The sequence below is a fragment of the Paramormyrops kingsleyae genome, chromosome 10, assembly GCF_048594095.1.
Source record: "Paramormyrops kingsleyae isolate MSU_618 chromosome 10, PKINGS_0.4, whole genome shotgun sequence".
In the NCBI taxonomy this organism is placed as follows: Eukaryota; Metazoa; Chordata; class Actinopteri; order Osteoglossiformes; family Mormyridae; genus Paramormyrops; species Paramormyrops kingsleyae.
The window spans coordinates 23,226,770-23,245,615 of record NC_132806.1 but is presented as its reverse complement, the minus strand read 5'-3'; the positions used below and the strand labels follow the sequence as shown (position 1 = coordinate 23,245,615).

The 18,846-nt window shown below is 41.1% G+C and overlaps 2 protein-coding genes across 4 annotated transcripts in view; both read left to right on the top strand.

The window, feature by feature from the left end:
- The window catches only part of LOC111859802 (NALCN channel auxiliary factor 2), a 63,273-nt gene extending 60,046 nt beyond the window's left edge, over positions 1–3,227 (top strand). The window contains exon 3 of the mRNA XM_023842808.2: positions 433–3,227. Within this exon, the coding sequence (XP_023698576.1) occupies positions 433–743 (311 nt within the window). The 3' untranslated portion in view covers positions 744–3,227. The remainder of the gene's footprint in view (positions 1–432) is intronic.
- Positions 3,228–10,731: 7,504 nt separating this feature from the next.
- Positions 10,732–18,846, top strand: part of LOC111859801 (uncharacterized) — a 52,738-nt gene continuing 44,623 nt past the window's right edge. For all 3 annotated transcript variants that reach the window (XM_072717548.1, XM_072717547.1, XM_072717546.1), the window contains exon 1: positions 10,732–11,153. In XM_072717548.1, coding sequence (XP_072573649.1) covers positions 10,860–11,153 — 294 coding nt within the window. In that variant the 5' untranslated portion in view covers positions 10,732–10,859. The remainder of the gene's footprint in view (positions 11,154–18,846) is intronic.

The window sequence follows — 18,846 nt, the reverse complement described above, 5'->3', positions numbered from 1 at the left end:
TATCTGTGTGCTTAGAAATATAGGTGGATTATACGGCGATTTCGAAACCGCCAGTGATTCATTTTCTTTAAATCACGAAATAGAAGTCATATCCAATATGACTCATTATGTACATTATGGGTTCCATTATAACCTCAGTCAGTCACAGAGCAACTGTGAAATGCATGAAATGGACGTCTGAAGGCAGGAGCGATATGTCGTTAAAGCTTCTACGTGTTTATGAAAAACCTCCAGTGTCGTCATTGTGAGGATATGATAGCTGAGTCGGGTAACTGCAATTAGGGTTAAGTGCCGTGCTCAAGGGCCCAATACTTTTATGATTATTCTGCCAGCAGGGGATTTGAACTCATAACCTTCTGGAAAAGTGGACAGCTCCCTTACCTGCTGAGTCCTCGATAACCTGCTGCCCTCTGTTGTGTCTTGGTCCACTAGAAAGTGACTCCACCGGTGAAGAGCCAGAGTGCTGCGATGTCAGATGGAACAGCTGTGATCCGGTAGGGGAGGGAGCCTGTAACATGTCGGGCAAGCTCCCGGGCACCCCTAGGGGGCAGCGACGCTCATCGCAGCCCGTGTCGGCGGCCACGGCCCCCCGGCCCTGCGGGGGCAGCCGCCTCCGGTTCTGCGTCCTGGTCCTCATCCTGCTGCACACGGTCGTCACCTTCTCCAGCGCACAGGGCGACGCCACGAGGGTCGGCCTGGAGGCCCTCGTGCCCCTGGAGGAGAGCACAGCCAGAGAGGAGTGAAAGCAGAGGAGAGTCCCTCCTTTAGACTCTCGCAGGGGATTTATTTTTAAATGAGGTGTATGGTTACCCTCGGACAGCTGGCCTATGGTGTGTGAGGTGGGGGGGCGGCAGAGATCACGGGAGGCACAGCCTCATGGATGCACACTTACTTTTCGTTTATTTTTTTCGTCTGTCTGAAGGCATGTCGTTCACCTTTGTCCAGGAAGTGTCTGGGAACAAGTGGCCTTTTTTACACTTTTCACACCCCCTGTGCAGGACATCATAGCAGACCAGAACTTTTGTTTTTTTATAATAAAAGTATAACATAACATATATAAATATATATATATATATACACTGGAGATTAAGAAGTAACAAAATGGATTTAAGATGATGCCTATTTTGCCTTTTGTACTTGAGCATTTTACATATTCTGTTGCTTCTGGTGAATATTTCCAATTAAACACAACTGTTTGTTTCACTCATTGAGGTTATTTACCTCCATTCATCCACCTTCCAGCCTCTTATCCTGAAGAGGGCTATTTACAGTTTTTTTTCTTTTAGTTTTTTTTTTCCAGTGAGTTTGCAGTGAATGACTGATTGATCAGTCAGTAATAGCAAGATGAAAACAATTCAGTAGCGTTTGACACCACAGAATTCTCTCACCTCCAAAACGCTTATAAAAACAAATCATAAAATTGTGCATTATAGACAAATAGCATCTTTGTTCTGTCTATTTTTTTTTTCCTTTGGTACTTGTGTGATTATCATACTTCTGTTTTCATTCGCAAAAGTGACAAGGGCTCTTGACAGACTTTTGTAATGTATTGAAATATACAAACTCTGTATGTTTGCAGGAATAAAATCAAACAGCCGCCCCGTTTACCAGCTGGTACAGATCACCTTGTGGCCAGGATTCCCTTGAAAATGTTGAAATACAGTGAAAAAAAAGGTCCTTCTTGATTTATCCATGCTTTATGAAGCCCACATGTTCCAAAGGTGTGGCACAGCAATCTTGAAGACTTTGCTAGTTAAAATATGTTAAGATAAATCATTCACACATGTTTCTGCTTGTCCGGGATTAAATTTTACTTTACTGTTTTTTTCCTTCTTGAGTTTGATTGATGAACTTTGAGGAAAAAAGGCTTTATTCTCCCTTGTCTTTTTGAAAATTCCTTCATTGTTGGTTCATTTAGAACAAGATCTTTTTAAGTACTGGACCCCTTGTATTTGGAAAACAGTCGAATGGGTTGGATGAAAGAAAAAGTAACCAAAACTCTGTTCAAAGTGTTCAATTACTATATTATAATGAATTTACAATTTGAATGCATACGTATGAATAGAATTCTGTTTTTTGTCATTGTTGTAGTCATATGTTATTTTTCCTGAAAAAGATGAAACAATTCAATTCAGATCCAAGTTTTTTTTTTTTTGGTTGTGACTGGAAAAGTGAGGATAACAGAACAAACTGACATCGTTCTATCAAGGACGGGAATAATTAGCTATGGTATCTTGACCAAGTGTGACAAAATGGCTCAGTGGGAACGTCAGGTGACAGTGCGGAGCCAGCTGTCAGCCACCAGTCACGTCCTGTCACTCCTCCTCTCGGTGCGTAACTCCGCTGCTTTCGCTTGACAGAATGGAAGCGGAGCTGTTAGGGAACAGGTGTGTAAATCAGAGGAGTAACACAGCAACTGTCATCTGCTTCCCAGCGGGCAGAGGGATGTGTACAGGTGAGTCAGAGAAAGATGTGATAAAGGGAGCAGCCCCCCCCAAATCTCACCACCCTGGATTTATTAGGAAAGCATGACATGAAAATTAATATCACTGTTTGTATTATAATTTCATAAAGCTATTTTAATGTACACATAACAATTATATAGATCATAATGTTAAAAATGCAAAAAAACAAGACACTTTTTTTTTAGACGAAGCTATTGCGTCTCTATAAGAAATTTATTGACTTAATGATCAATGCGGTTTGTGAAAGTTTTCCTTCTTTAACAGAAAATAGTCCATGTTTCCCCCTAAAAAAATAAACAATGTCCATTAGTTACTACATGGTGTAACTCTATGCATGTGTGATATCTAAGGTTTTTTTTTTTCTTTGAAAGGCCACTTGTACTCTCTTCTTTCTGGTAACGGACGTTGCCCATGGCATGAAGTAACTTAATTTATAAGAAATTCTATGGGGCATATTGACATAAGGGGAACAAAGAATGAATTGATACATCTCTGCTAAGCTTGTATTCTTTAAGACGAATAATTCTTATGCCATTTTATACACTGTGCTTAAATGTTTAGCACTTTTTTGCACTAGTTCTAATAACACTTATTCTTGGAGATGGTTTTAAGACTGTGCTGTTTAATTTGATTGCATAAAAAATATATCACATCTGTATTTCTGGTCTATATCTGTACTGTAAGATTTTCTGTTTTATTGTGTTTTGGGCAGAATAGTCCCTGCTCAGTGTTTAACATCAATAAAGACTTATTCCATCCACACGTGGTCTATTGTCATCTGAAGGAAAACAGAAGACAAGCTTTTTACACTTTCGTTGATACGTTTTGAAGTTCTCGTGCCTGTTTAATTCCAGTGCTTAAAAAAAAAAAACTATGATTTAGGAATAAAATTAGAAGGAGCCTGGCTGTCTGATCCACTTGTGTTATATGCTGACAAATTACTGAAGTTATGTGTGACGTCGTGCTTCACCTGACCTGTTCACAGTACATGTTGCAGTGTTTCGAGGGACCAATTTTTTGACCTTCTACCTGTTAATCATGTGTCATATTAACAGGGAGTGTGCATCTCCATTGAGCCACTGAACAATCCTTAAACTGTAATAACATATTTAACAGGTTAGAGAAGAATCCCTTCTAAAATTGTATGAGAAGTCACACATTCTATGTAAATAGAATCTTGGAGGTGCAGTGGTGAACTTCCAGATATCCACAAAACAGCATTACATAAGTCAATGTTTCCACTTAATGCTAAAAAAGTAATGTTTTACTCTGTTCCTTCCAAGATTTCCTTTATGAAAGGAATCAGTTCACCCATTCATGTATTTTTGGGTATGAACCACTACAGAGATACCTTACAGACTAACTTGGATTGTTTCAATGCAGTCAATCTGTCAGCCGCCATTCTTAGACACTCTGTCATTGTCCATTGAGTACTGGAAGTGTGATACTTAAATGCCAGTTTAATTTTCATGCCGGGATATTAGCTTTATGGGTACAGTGTTGACATTACACGTCCAACCATATTCCTAACAGCAAACCATATAAAAGGAGCCATCAACTACGTGCTATTCCCAGTGCGGCGGAGCGATGAAAGGCCGCGGCTGATTTTGCAGTGACCCCTGAGGAGGCTCCACCTCAGAGGATCCCATCTGAGCTCAAGGAGCAGAAACTGAATCTGAAAGACTTGCACGCGCGTACATCTGTTGGACAGCTTGCCTTGGTCACATGTAGCCCGGGATGCGTGTGGTCTGGGAATGGTTTTCACCTGTTGCTTTGTGGCGTGGTGGTGAGGCAAGGCACTGATGTTCTACTCTGAGTTTGAAGTTAAGAAAGGGGTTTGAGCTTGAGAACACCTGTAACAGGTTGAGTTTCTTACTAGATGTTTATGAGGGATGCAAACTTGATCAATTGAATTATAATGAATATTAATGGATTTTTTTGTCGTATCAACACAGCTCTAGAAAATGTGATGAAGGTGTCTATCGGGAGCAGTGTCTGCCCCACAGCTGAGGCTGCTGTGTCTGTCAGTAGAAGGTTACTGGCTCAAATCCCATCATTGGCATGGTGATTGTCCCTAATCCCTGATTACCCCAAAGACTGGCAGCTCCTGATTTCTCAAAGTTGCTTTGGATAAAGGTTATTACTAAGTAAATAAAATGTATATGTTGGAATAGTTTTGTGTCCCTCACATTTCAAATAACACAACAGGTCGGCGGATTCTTCTGAACTTACTTTCGCAGCATTCTCATTATTGCTAATGATTTTATTCCTCTACGTAATGTAGAGTTCAAAGCCCTGTGCCAACAGACTGAGAACAATGTCCAGTATCATTAGCATCTGACGTGAAGATACTGCAGATATTTATAAAGCTGAAAAATGAACATTAAACGGTAGACTCACTGAGTGTAAGCTGGGGAACTGGATTTGTCATTGTCATGAGAACCTGATAAGCCTGTGATACTGTTTTTTAATATACCTGTAATGCTAAAGCAATGGGAAGATGTCCCATATGGACATGTATGGTCGTGAGGCGTGGGGTGCGGGGGGGTGGGTAATAGTTTACGTGTTTGTGTGGGATTTCCCTCAGTGAATCTGGTTTGCCTCCACAGTCTAAAGTAGGATTTTGTATCACTTCTGATGTGTGAACTCCTTGCAATAGACTTGACTCAAAACCGCCAAAAAAGCTGACACAAATGTGGCAAATCATAAGCTATATATCCCTCTATTTTTCATAATAGCAGGGTCGTGGTGAGTCTGGAGCCTGTCCCAGGAAGCACAGGTTCACGGAGCATCTTGGACGGGGCTCCGCACAGTCACAGGAACAATAACAAACTGTTATCGATCCGGGTAACAGCGTGTATTTGGGCTTTTGGGGGGAAACCAGAGAATGCAGAGGAAATCCACTCGACATGGAGAGAGCATGCAAACCCCACAAACACAGAACCTGGGACAGGAAGACGAGCAAGGCTATTGCACTTCCTAATGAACCACAATGGCAAACAAACAAATGAACGAATGAACAAACAAACAAACGAATGAATGAAAGTCCATGTATCCATCTATTCATCTTGGTTACAGTAAGCCTAGAACCTCTCCTGGCAGCAGAGGACACAAGGCAGTGGAACATGTAAACTGCACACTCACACAGAGCTAGGGGTGGGATTCGAACCCCCAGCCATGGTAGTGTGAGGCTGCAGGACTATCCACTATCAGGCATAAAATATATATATATATAGAATTCTAAAGACATAATTAAATGAACACAAAATAATCCCACCAGTGGCTCTGTTGGGGGAAGTGTGACGACTTCCTCCAGGTACTCCGGGTTCTTCCCACAGTCCCATGACCTGCAAGGTCAATTTGTTTCTAAACCAGACATGCTGTGCGTGCATGTGCCCAGTGATGGACTGGCAGATCATTTAGGGTGTTTCCCTGACTTGTGATCTCTGCTGTCTGGAATATGCTCCAGACTGCAGAAACTGCACTGAATAAGCAGTCAGATGGATGGAGGAGATAGGCATAATTCCGGGAAAACTATGCATGCCTGTACCTTTAAAAAAGCCTACGATAATCAGGTTTGTTCACGTAGCGACGCTAATGCAGCAATAAGCGGGAATGCACGCGCCAGCTTCAACGCTTCGAGGAACAAGTTACGGTGCGGACTCCCGAAAGGCTGGACAGCTGCATTGTTGTAACGCATGAGGAAAGTATTATTCCCATTTTTATTTTAATCATATTTTTCCAATTTATCCCCCAAACACATTCCATTACATTGAAGTCTCCCAGCCGCGCGTTCGCTTGCGCGCCGCGACAGATGCTCAGACGGGGGAGTGAGCCGAACAGCAGACGGGCGGGAGAACCGTGCCAAGAGCCGACTGATCCTGCAGTTTCAAAGGCAGCCTGACACTTTGAGGATGGCGGATCGCCGCGACGTAGACGGGGCTGTGTGCGTGCGAGGAGAGGCGCAGGCGCGGCCGCCTGTCTAACCGGTGTATGGTCCCCTGGGTCTCTACAGTACTGTCAGCACTTTAGGAGGGGCAGGGGGGAATCCCATTGTTTTCAAATACTATTATTACAATCCATTCAGAGGCCTTTGTGCTTTTTTTGGTTCTGCTGTTCATATTTTTTGTGGAAAAGGGTCAGAAAGGGGGCTGTGAACTAGTCTTACAGTACATCTCATTTTCCATGGTTTCTCCTTTTTTTAAAAAAAGGTACTGCGGAGTTTCCCATTATGTTAGACCTCTTTGATAATTAAACAAGAAGCACAGTCACTCCATGTGTGTTGCTGACCTAATACAGAACAAGCATGATGTATATTTTTCCAGCAATTAATCACGATTGTCCCTGGTGTGATTATGCATGCATTCCCCTCTAGAAGGGAACACTGTGAACCAGTAGTCAAAATTCTACCCTTTAATTGGTATAAGTAGATAATTTCCATTTCTGTCCACCCAGCCATCTTCTAACTCAGGGGTGCCCAACTCCAGTCCTGGAGGGCCGGAGCCCTGTGTAGCTTAGTTCTTTCCCTGTTCCACCATAAATGGTTCAGCTCAAGAGCTGTGTGGTAATTAGCACAAGGAGTTGAATCAGGTGTGTTAAATGAGGGGAAACCCAAAAGTGTGCAGGGCTCTGGCCCTCCAGGACTGGAGTTGGGGACCCCTGTTCTGACAGTTTAACCGGGGGCTTGTATCACAAAGCTGGATTTGTTGGATAACTAGATAACTTGTCAGATTTAAGGTAGCCCAGTTTAAATGGAGCCTAGACTACCTTAAATCCGACATATATTTTGTTAACCCAAAAATCCAGCTTGGTGATACAGGTCACTGGTCTGGGTCATATGCTGTTGTCCAAAGCAACATACAAGCTGGGGCATCGGAGGGGCATGTATACCCTGGCAGATTCCGGGGGCGCAAGTGAAAAGGTAAAACTGGGAGGGTGTGTAAAAGGTGACATTCTGTCAGGGGGCGCAGAATTTCTAGGCGTATGAGTGATGCAAATAGCACATTAGAGACGTACATGCAGTGGAGGAGCTGGTAATAGGCATTAGTGCAGCTAGGCTGAGCTTCCAGTGAACCCCCAGTTATAAGCTGCAAACAGCACAGGAGCGAGAGCTACACGACATCGTCCAACAAAGCAAGATGGTAGCAAGACAGCTCAATGACCAGAAGTGCAATAAAAAACATTCAGGGAATACAGAGAAACATCAGGCTAGTGGAGAAATCCTTGTAATTGATGCATCTTCAGGTGCAGAGGGAATCTGATGACCAGGCCTGACATTAAGCCTAAAGCCTTTAGCGTTAGACCCCTCCTCCCCCCACCAAATAAATGTGTATTTATTGGCTTAAGCCACAAATAACTATATATATTGTGTATATGTTTGCCCCGCCCCCAGTAAAGACTCACCCCCCCATCCATTCATTTCTAACTATACCCTTACTGAGGATCCATTTCCAATTTAAAAGTGTTTTTAAATATTTTAAAATACCATTTTAAGCAACATTATTTTCTTGTCAGTTGATCGCAAATAAAACTCAAAAGTACTACATCACAGTAAGAGACATGACCACCAACCACGGCATACGTGCTCCGCAGCTGACTGGCACGCAGATAGCGTTGTAAATTATCATTCAAAGTGATACGCTGCGTAAATGACACTAGTTCTTTCCTTTGAAGTGACAGACTCGAGGGTATGAAAATCTATTGCTGTACATGTGTTATTGCTACGCTCCGTGCCCTTTCATACTGACGCTTTGAAATATACGCTCTGCTCCATCTGGCCAGAAATCACGCAAAAGATATGGATCCAGATAACATAGCGGTAATTACACGACGACATATACTGTATAAGAAGGGGTTATCGAAACAGGTTGCTGAAAGCGTGCGTGGCATCATCTGAGAAGCCTGGCTGGCACGGCTTTTTTAACGAATGAGTTAAAAAAAAATGAATGGTCAATCTGGCAGGGATGTTATTATAGTGCATCGGAACATTGCATCTCTATGTTGCAGTTATATCTGGGTATTTTTAATGAGAATTTCGACTTTAGCAGCCAACCCCGAGGCGCTTCCTTTGTGGCATAAGGCTTTAAACATGAAATACAGGTGCTGGAATTATATGCCGAGAATTTTGCGCATGCTCGACATATTTAATATGGTAGTAATTAGACCGACGTTCATGGACGTGCGCCGGCTGCCAAAGACACAGAGGGGTCTGTAAAAATAACTAGCGCGGTAAATACCCCTGCTAGTGTCAGGCAGACAGGCCGAAAGCCCTAATTATTTCCATTAGAGCCAGGCCATTATCTCGATATTCAGCTTGATTAAATCATCTGGGAAATGCACACCTCCGCGCAAATCTGAGAGCCATTTGGGCGCGCAATAATAAATAAATAAATCGAACTTTACATTTTAACAGTTAATACTGAAAAGTGTCACGTTAAGGGAAGTGTGGTGCTTATGGGGGCTGAGGTATTAAAAATGTGTAAAGGCAAAGAAGGTCTCACATCCGCACTGAAGCTCCTGGGCATTTTTTCTCTGATGGGTAGGCCTAAATGCTTTTAGCACAATGGACCCATCATGAGCAAAGCTTTTTAAGTCATGCAATTACCAGTCACAAAACCGCAGTCAAAGCAAATGCATTACACACATACTGGACATCCATGCAAATTTTCAATAACCACTTATTCAGGTGACCGGGATCTTATACCATTACACAGAGCATATAAAGTGGGGAATGATTAACAGGCAATCAGACAGACTAATCTGAGACTGGGTGGCACAGTGGTTACTGCTGCTGCCTCACAGCCAGAAGGTCCTGGCTTTGGTCCCGGGTCCTTTCTGCATGTGTGCAGTTTGCATGGGTTTCCTCCCACAGTCCAAAAGTGTACAGGGCAGGTTGAGTGGCAAGCCTATAGTGTGTGTGCCCTGTGAAGTGTTGGCAACTGCTCAGGGTTGGTTCCCCTTGTTCCTGGGATAGGCTCTGTGACCCCAGTTAGGATTAAATGGTGATGGATGGATAAACTGAGACCAGGGTAATCTCTGAAGGTGTGAGCTGTTGAGTCAAAGCAGTATTAGGCTAGCAAACACTAGTAAATGTAATGACTAGATAAGTATGTGATTGTGGTATACATGGAAGATATGCTGACGAGTAACTGTAACATGCTTAATTTACAACTGAGATAATCAGAAACACTGTACTGTGGGGAAAAAATAGTAGATTTGTTTAATAATGCAGCAAATTACTGATCAGTTGTGGATCAGATCATAGAAAAGAATGGATTATGCCAAAATAGCAACCAACCCGCTCCGCTGGGAACCACATTTGGTCCATGTTTTTGCTCCCTCACAGCTCCCTGTCAGAGTCCACATTTTTGCTCCCTCCCAGCTCCAGAGCAAAAACGTGGCCTGTCCGCAGGTCCCCAAGCACCAGAATAGGAAAGAATGTTCTAATGTATGTAATATAAGTGTCCTCACTCTGCTGCAGACCGCCGTCTGCATGTTACCTGTAAAGCCATTTGACACAACCACACCCTCATGTGTCTTATTCACCATGAACATGTGTCAGAGATATAAAAAGGGTTTCTGTTATCTGTACCTAGGAATTATTCAACTCCTATTCAAATACTGGCGTGCAAAAAAGCATATTATGTCTTGTAAAGCTGGAGGAGCAGTCGTTGAAGGAGCCTGTGTCAAACTATGAAAAAGGGGAAAAAAACATCTTTAAGTACAGTTCACGTCAAACCGACCCGAGGCACGGAGCGTGCAGGCTGCAACACAAAGCAATGATGAGCAGCTTTTAAAATTTAAGCGGCACTATTATCATGTTTTTTTTTTTCTTTCTTTTTTTTTTTGTTTTACACAACGCACCACGATGCATGCACTCCTTCCAGCTGTCACTCGTATAAACACAATCACAGGCAGACCATTCCCCCTTGGGTTAAGCTGTTTAAAATAAAATCAAACACAAGTATCACAGTTGTTTGGGCTAAATGTATCTTGTTTCACCACACTCCGGCCTCACATTTCCTGTACCTGCGCACTATATTATTGTTTCCAAATGGCACCGAGTCCGCGGTGGTTAAAAATAGCGTTATGCTTCAGTTTGCAAACTCGCAGATTGTCGCGTATACAAGATAATCGACGGGAGGGGACGACCGGGTAAGATGAACGTAACACGTCTAGTCCCCAATTAGAGATGAGGGGGGCGGGCCCTGGAGTCGCAGGGCTTGTAGTGATTGACGCGATTTGCATGCTGCCTGGCGCAGTTTGATCTGCCAGAGGATCAGAGTTGCAGTTTTCATGTGGGTTTGTGAATTAAAGTTACTGATCAGTCGTGGATCAGACCATAGAAAAGAACTGATTATGCCAAAATAGCAATACCCGAAAATACATATAACTATGGCATTTAAAGGATTGATAGAAAAGTTACCATTCAGACCTCAGCTTCCTTCAACCTGCATGTGCAGGAGTCAGTGTAAGAACAGTAAGATCTTCCTGGGATTCTTTGTATTGTCTCTTTTTTTGCATTTGGTAACTCTTTTCTGCTACCTGGATCTGCGGTCTGAAGTGCAACGCGAACTTGTGCAAAAAAAGAGAAATGAGATATTAACATCGAGTGCATCTGGTATTAATGAACTGTTTTCTCATGAGCTGCAGCTTATGGACATCAGATACACTCCAGTGGACCCTGAGGTAATTCAAAGACACCCAATCTATCCGAACTAATGCGGCATGCTGTTTTTGTATTTGAAATGGTGGAATTCGTAGTTATATTATTATTTTTTAAATGTTTCACTTATAGAACAAGGTGATAAAAAGTTTGACGAACTAGGAAATGAATAACATTTTGAATGAAAACACTATTAAATTATGCAAGTAATTAGTATTCTGTTTAATGATGGGAATGGGCAGCATGCATTACATGCCCTTTAATTTAGTAGGAGTATCGTTCTGTTATTACTTTATATATGTCAACGATAGAGCATAGTATGCTGTGTTAATGTGGCGACCGGACATTTGCCGCAGGATATGCATTTATTTTGATAAGGTTGGTGTTTAGGGGAATCTCTATTTTTTTGGAGGGGGGTCGGTAGCCCCAGTGTCCACCGCCCGTGCAGATTGCCCTGTCTTCAGTGGTCTCGGCAAGTGGGCATGCAGGAATTATGATAATCGTACTGTAGGTTCTCATTTTATGGAGTGTCGTCAAGCGTGTTATGGGAGAAAATCCCTAAATTAACTAGACAACAGTTTATCCGTACTTTTATACGTACTTTTTAATGTAGCCCACTTCATTTCGGTAATTGGCATTGTGGATTATTGTAGATTCACGTGCAGCGACAAGTTGCTGTTTAGAACGTTCTTACAGTATATATTTTCCACGTGGTCAGAAGTGAGTAAATCATAAGTGTTGGTGAAATGCCATGTTTCAGGTTGAATTATCGAGAGTCACCGATATATATTTGTTTTAGTGGACGTCCATTTACAAATCGTGTATTATTCTGAAACTGAACACCTGTTCCCATTCATACCTGTAGCGTCTAAATTAGCTCCTTGGGTTTGCCTGTGCTCCTTTTTATGAGTTTCACGTGTACTATAACGAGATGAATCCAAGCAACGAAGAAAGCCGTAACGAAATCAACACATCATAAACCGTAGCTGTAAATAATGGGGAAAAAATAAAACTGTCTTATAAACATTTATCTTTTAGATGTCAGGAATTGTAACCAACTTGGACTTGCTTACTAACAAGTGTGGGATATTTTGTTTTGCAACATGTCTTGAATTAGTTTTTTTTTTTTTTAAACCCAAACCTGAATTAGCCCACCCCCCCACCCCCCCCACACACACACACACACCACCACCACCACCACACCCAAGATACACAATACACCATTGACTATACTGGTTTGTAATGAATTTACTAAGTCCTGGCAAGTGTGTTTAGCTTTTATTTTTAAGTGTATACAGCCTGTGGCATAATGGCTGTCACTGTGCCCCTACACCTCAAGGGTTGCGTGTTGGATTTTTTTCCCTGTATGTGTGTGTAGAGTTATTATGTTCTCCCCAAGTTCCTTTGGTTTTCCTCTGTGGACTCTGGTTTTCCATCATGGTCCAAAGATTTCAGTGGACTGTTGGCTTTTAAAAATGCCCTTCGAATGAGTGTGCGTGCACGGCGTCCCTTCCGGCCTGTGCCCGGCGCTGCCTCGGACAGGCTCCAGACGTACTGACCACAGCTCTGCTCTGCGTAAGCGGTTATGGAAAATGGATGGATGGATATACACAGCTGCATATTTACAATGGACAAGTAAGCAAACATCTTTCTAAGACTCCAAAAACTTTTAACGCCAGTCTACATTACCATTAACAAAGTGGTCTTTGCCTGATTACCTGACAATCATAAAAACACTTAATGGATTTGCAAGCATAACGAAATTGGGGAAAATTAAGGTTTCCACTAATATAATTTTTCATTTTTAAAGACATTTTAAAAGCATATAGGACGCTCAGTCCTTTTTTTGTAATTTCCATAAAATGTGTTCTATATACTCTACATTTAAAACAAACTGTACATTATTGTTCTGCGTCACAAAAGCATTATATAATTTTCCCTAAAGAGTAATTCAATAGTATTTGCATGTTATAACATGGTTGTGCTATTTTGTAGATTAATTTTATTTAGAAAGCAGCACTTCCGTTTAAATGCGATAAGATCTGTAATGCACTCGTATGCCCCCTGGAGGCTGTTACGGTCGAAAGAAGAAGAAAAAAAATCCGCCTCACGAGTGCCGCAGCCGCGGTGCTGGGGAAATATGATGCGTCTATACAATTTAAATGAGGACCTACTGTATCATTAGACAGTGCCTGGTAAGTTGGACAAATTGAAAACATTCGTTGTTGGGAGGGGTTTTCATTGCTTATATGCATGTAGCATTTTATTTGAATTTTTAGAAGTTATATCCCATTACTCCAGATTATTGTGACGTAGATGAAAGTGCCCTTTATCAAAAGTAACTTTGACCACAAGATATTAAGTAAATAGACTTTAGCGTCTTGGCTGCTATGTACCTACGTCTCAAATGGATCAATGACTATCTAAGGGCACAGCCATTATGAAACTGACAGCAACAGTGCATGTTAATTTATCTAAGCTATGAGTGAATTATATCTAGTAATGCCAATAAATATATTTAAGAATTAGTCAAGTCTTTTAAACATATTTCTCTGGTTATAGCATAGCTTGGTGGCTCAGTCATTAGCATTGTTGCCTCAGAAACCCATTAAATCACACTCCTACTCTGTATGTGTATGGTTTTTGCGTGTGTTTCTTTATACAAACCGCTATTATTGTGTCCACGTGATCCTGGTGATGGACTGGCATCCTGTCTAGGATCCTGCCATGTGAATCGTGGAATTGGCTCCATGCTTTTCCCGCCTAAATAAGTCCTTCTGGGAAAATGGATCTTGTACTATAATTCTTTTTTCTTTTGATTTTTTTAATTTTTTTTATTTGCTATTTGAATTTTATATAGCTTGGTAAAGACAAGTCTCCACGGACAATTAAACTACTTTTGACTGTTAAAGGATGATTGATTGCATATGGATTAGATCTTTGGGTACTAATTGACCCGGGTCAGCGGCTCAGTGGGTCGTACTGTTGCCTGGCACCTCCAGGGTTGGGGATTTGAGTCCCACTTACGCTCTGAATTTGCCTGTTCCCTTCTGGGTTCTGAAGGTTTCCTCCAGGCACTCCATCCAGTCTGCACACAAATACATGCAGTTAGACTAAGTGATGTCTCTAGGTTGCCCACACAGTATGATGTGTGTGCATGCATGTGCCCTGAGATATACTGTCATCCTGTTTACCATCCAACTTAGCCATGTGTGCTATACTGCCTGGAATAGGCTACCCCCCTCCCCCCATCACCCTCATTATGGGGGTCAGTTAGATGATGGATGCATAGTTGTTAGTAATTCAGTAATTACTAGCTTTGCAGGCTGCAGTTACTTTCGTTTAAGCTATCAAGGTAGGTACTAGGCTTAAAGGAATCGATATGGCAATATAGATATGGTTTCTGTCCAGGTGATATGAAATGACATTCAACATTGAATGAATGTTACATTTTGTTTAACTCTGAAAAGTGTTCCGTGATCCTCCCCAGTGGGTCGAAATGTATTGTTTTACTTAAAGGGGATGTTGCAATCAGTTTAATTGGGTGGTTAGTGGTTAAATAAGACTAACTTCTTACATTACTTATCAAAGTACTTTGCTGCAAAGACTGCATTCCCTGATTAAGTGCCTTGTCAGTCTGGACACATTTTCAGAACTCTATTTTTGTGTCCAGTTATAAGATAACATATAGGCCTCCCTGAACCCTTGCGTTTTTGCCGGCCTTTGCTGCCTGCATTGCCTGGGAGAAGGTTTGGCGTAGTACAGCCTGCAGCCAGAGACGCAGAGGGAAGGCGAGGAGAACACATGTCCAGATCTGGAGAATCACAGGCAGGAACGCTGAAGCTTTTATGAGAAAACGTTACTACAAATGCACCTGCCGTAAAGGCAAGAATAGAGGAGGCCTTACTGATTCAGGATGAGTGAAATGCAAAAGATCCATCTGGGATTCATTTGTACAGTTAACACAGTCTGTCTACACAAATATAACATTATGCAACCCAAGCCTCATATTCTGGATGCTTCCATAAGCCTTCAATTTTCATAATTTTTTTTCACTCAATTGTGAATCAGAAAATTGGCATATTTGATTCCCAAGGTTAGTATTATGCTAAAAAGCTTCAGCAAACTGGCAACACAAAGAGGATTTTTTTTTTTGTCGTTTTACTGGATGATATTCAAGTAAAATTAAATAGAGTAACAGAACGGTCATCAAAATTCATAATGGAAAATGGATCATAAAGTCACCATCAAAGCTACATTCTGAACATGGTGAATTCAGCTCCATTCTTCTTGTCTGCATGGCTGCATAGAGACTGAAACGTCAACAGTGAATGGAAAAAGTTACCATAGAGACGTCCGCATGGTGTTGGATAAGAATTGGGACACTGAGGGGTTTGATGAACCTTGCTGGGATGGATTTTTATCCTGCGCTACATCATAGCTTCTTGACATCACTAGCTAAAAATGTCAGTAGAGAATCCTAAAAATGACTCGGAGCCAAGTTTTAAAATATATAATGTATTTTCAAAGGGTGAATATTTCTAGAAATGAATCTTTCTAGAAATGGGTAATTCGATTTCGGGATCTTGGCTGAGATTTTGCAAACACCAACTTCAAAAGGCAAGACGGGCCAAGTGAGATCAAAGCAGAACAGGCACAGTAAGGAAGGTAAATAATCAATTTCCCCGTTTCTGGCTGCTGTGGGCAGGCATCAAATAACCAATATGAAACCACCCACTTGCGTACCCATGGACCTAAAAACCGGCCCTCACCTTTGTAACTAAATCAAATGGAATGCTTAGTTCAGCAATGTGATCTCTAACAAGAATGAAACATAACAACTCCATTGTTCAGGAGAGCAGCCACTCATAGCTCTATTAAAATAAGGATGTCAAAGTAACACTCAGAGGTTCATAAAACCAGTGGAAACGGAAGTTTGCACATAGCAATTAAAGCTGACGTATGCCTGGGCATATCAACGCATAGTGAATAATTCTTTCCAAAAATGTTACATAGACTCACTGTGACTGGTGACATAGTCATCTATATAAGGAACATAATTAGATATGAAAACTGATAAATGAATTTTAACCAGAAAAGGGGGTGCAAAACACTGCATGCATGTTCATGCATCTTCATTCCCTTCATTTTTTTTACAGGAGAATGAGATTTAGAGCTATACTTTAAATTACAATTCATTATCTCATCATTATTTGGTCCAAAGGTTACACAGTGGTTAAGGGCATGGATTTTTAGGCCAAATGTTGCTTCTCTGGTAGTCGGAAGTAAGGTTTTTAATTTGAGTTGCTCGTCGAAATAGTCAGGCGGGAACTGGGTATGAATAATTGCATACAGCTTTGCATAAAAGTGATTATTTCCATCCATCTAACTTCTTGTATCGGTCATGGTCTGTGTTCTAACCACTCGTCCTGCTCAGAGTTACCTGAAGTATATGTCTAATGACACAGGCACCTTCTGGAAAGTATGTCAGTCCATCTTAGGGCACAAACACAATCATGCACTTTGGACAATTTAGAGGCACCAATTTGTCTAACTGCATGTCTTTTGACTATGGAAGGAATCCCACCCAGTGAGACACCATTTCTAAGTCTAATTATGCAAATACTGTAATTCAGCATTCTCAGAGTCCTGTGCTGTAGTTATTAGTGACATTTGTAAACTATTTCATTGTGTTATTATTGCCCAGTATAAATGTGTGCAGAGATGTAAGTATGCTGACCAAAGAATGTATAGTAATTGCGGGAATACAAGGTTATGATTATGATAACAGCGTAACCGCAAATATAACTTTTTTTTTCTTTGCACTGATTAGAGGATTTAAGAAATTAATTTCTTTCAAGTCATTTCAAAAATGTGGCTGTTCATGTAATTATATCATCAAAATTGCTCAGCTCTCTTGGTTTGCATGTGTGTTTGTTGGGCTAACCTTTTGAATATTCCCCCAGATATTCCAATTCCCTCTATCACCAAGAAGTCATCTGTTGAACCCAGAGTCTTGAAACATTAGATTAATTGTCCTCAGGTGGTGTCTGAGCACAGTGCGTTCCTTACCGTGGGGGGTGTGGGGGGGGTTGGTGCTCTTAGCCAATGACATGTAACTAAAACTGTTTCTTGTGAAATGACTCCAGGAATTTTATTTTTTTTTCTTCAGGCTTGACCAAGTATATCCTCAGTTTACTCATAGTAAGCCCTGATTTATTTTGCTTGGGGTGATTAAATTTAGACAGTGACCAGTTAACTGATTTTCTTAACCAGTGCATCGGGGAGAGTGAAAGCTATTTTTCCTTGGAATTTATGTACTAACTGTTCATGTAGTGAGGACAAGGTTTAAAGCAAACTGGGTCACTGACTTCTTTGATTAGACCAGTTCCTCCATTTGATTATTATCTGTGTCACAAGCAGTTTACTATATCTATGTAACGCCCTATAGCAGTGTCTCCCAGTCCAGTACTCGGGGATCCACAGTTAGTCCACATTTTTGCTCCTGAGCTCCCTGCCAGACAGTCCACATGCACAAACATAGACTGTCTGTGGTCCCCAAGGACCAGACTGGGAAACACTGTCCTACAGGGTTACCACCACCTGCCAAACCGGTCAGAGAACTCTTCTAACTATTCATCATTGCTAAAATCATACTTGCTCATTTGGCAATATTAATGAATCCTGCCTGTTGGTCTCCTCTGTCTTAAGAATAGAACTTTTTCTCGGGAGCTGTTAATGATTTCTGTGACCTGCAGCAGTAACAGAATCTCACAGCACGTTTGCAATGCAGTTTGGCCAGTTTGTGAAACTTTATGGATTGTTGTGAATGTGTCATAGCAACTGTGTATACAAAAAGTTGCACAGCATACAGTTTTGAAAGTAAAATAACTAAATATGTAATTAGGAAGTGCTGTTTCATTAACATACTGTAGTTGACGTTTGTCATGTGGATCCCAGATGTACAGCTGACGTTTCAGTGGGTCTTCTGAATCCTGATTTTATGAATCTTTCATCATCTTTTAGTTAAGTACAGTACTTGGTTCATGACTGATTCCTTTAATAGACTATTTTCAGACTCCTCTCCTCCAATCATGAAGCTAAATTCAGGTTAAATCCCAAACTCCCTGCTGTAAAGACCTAATGTGTTGTGATATGAATCCTTGTAGTTGTAAAATAAGACAAAGACATTTTAAATTGCTGTGCTATTCCGAAGAAACCAACATTGTTTTTCATAGAACAGGTGTCATTCTTTATTTATTACTGCAAGAAATCGCCGTTGAACGTTTGATTGTGCTTAATTATGCATAGTTTGTACTACAAACTGCACCTGCTTCTACTTAAAGTGAACTCAAGGCCCTCATGGCGAAACAGATGGCTGCTGATTTTGGGATACAAAATCTATAAAATATCCAGTATGGCTAAAAAACAAATGTATAAGAGTAATGTTTGTTTTCTTCTAATCACTGTCGTTCATTAAAGATAAATTTAATGTTATGTTTAGCTTCATAATAATCAGCCTCTTTAATACATCTGAGTGTGCAGTAAGATGGAAAAAACAATGTTTATCTACTCCAGAGCTCCTACCATATCTGTGTTCATATATTCTGGCATGTGATTTACTTTCTGTTATTGAATAGCCTGACATAAGTTTATATACAAATATGTACATATGTATTTTCAGGATACAGTGGTAATCAGTCAACAACTATAGTT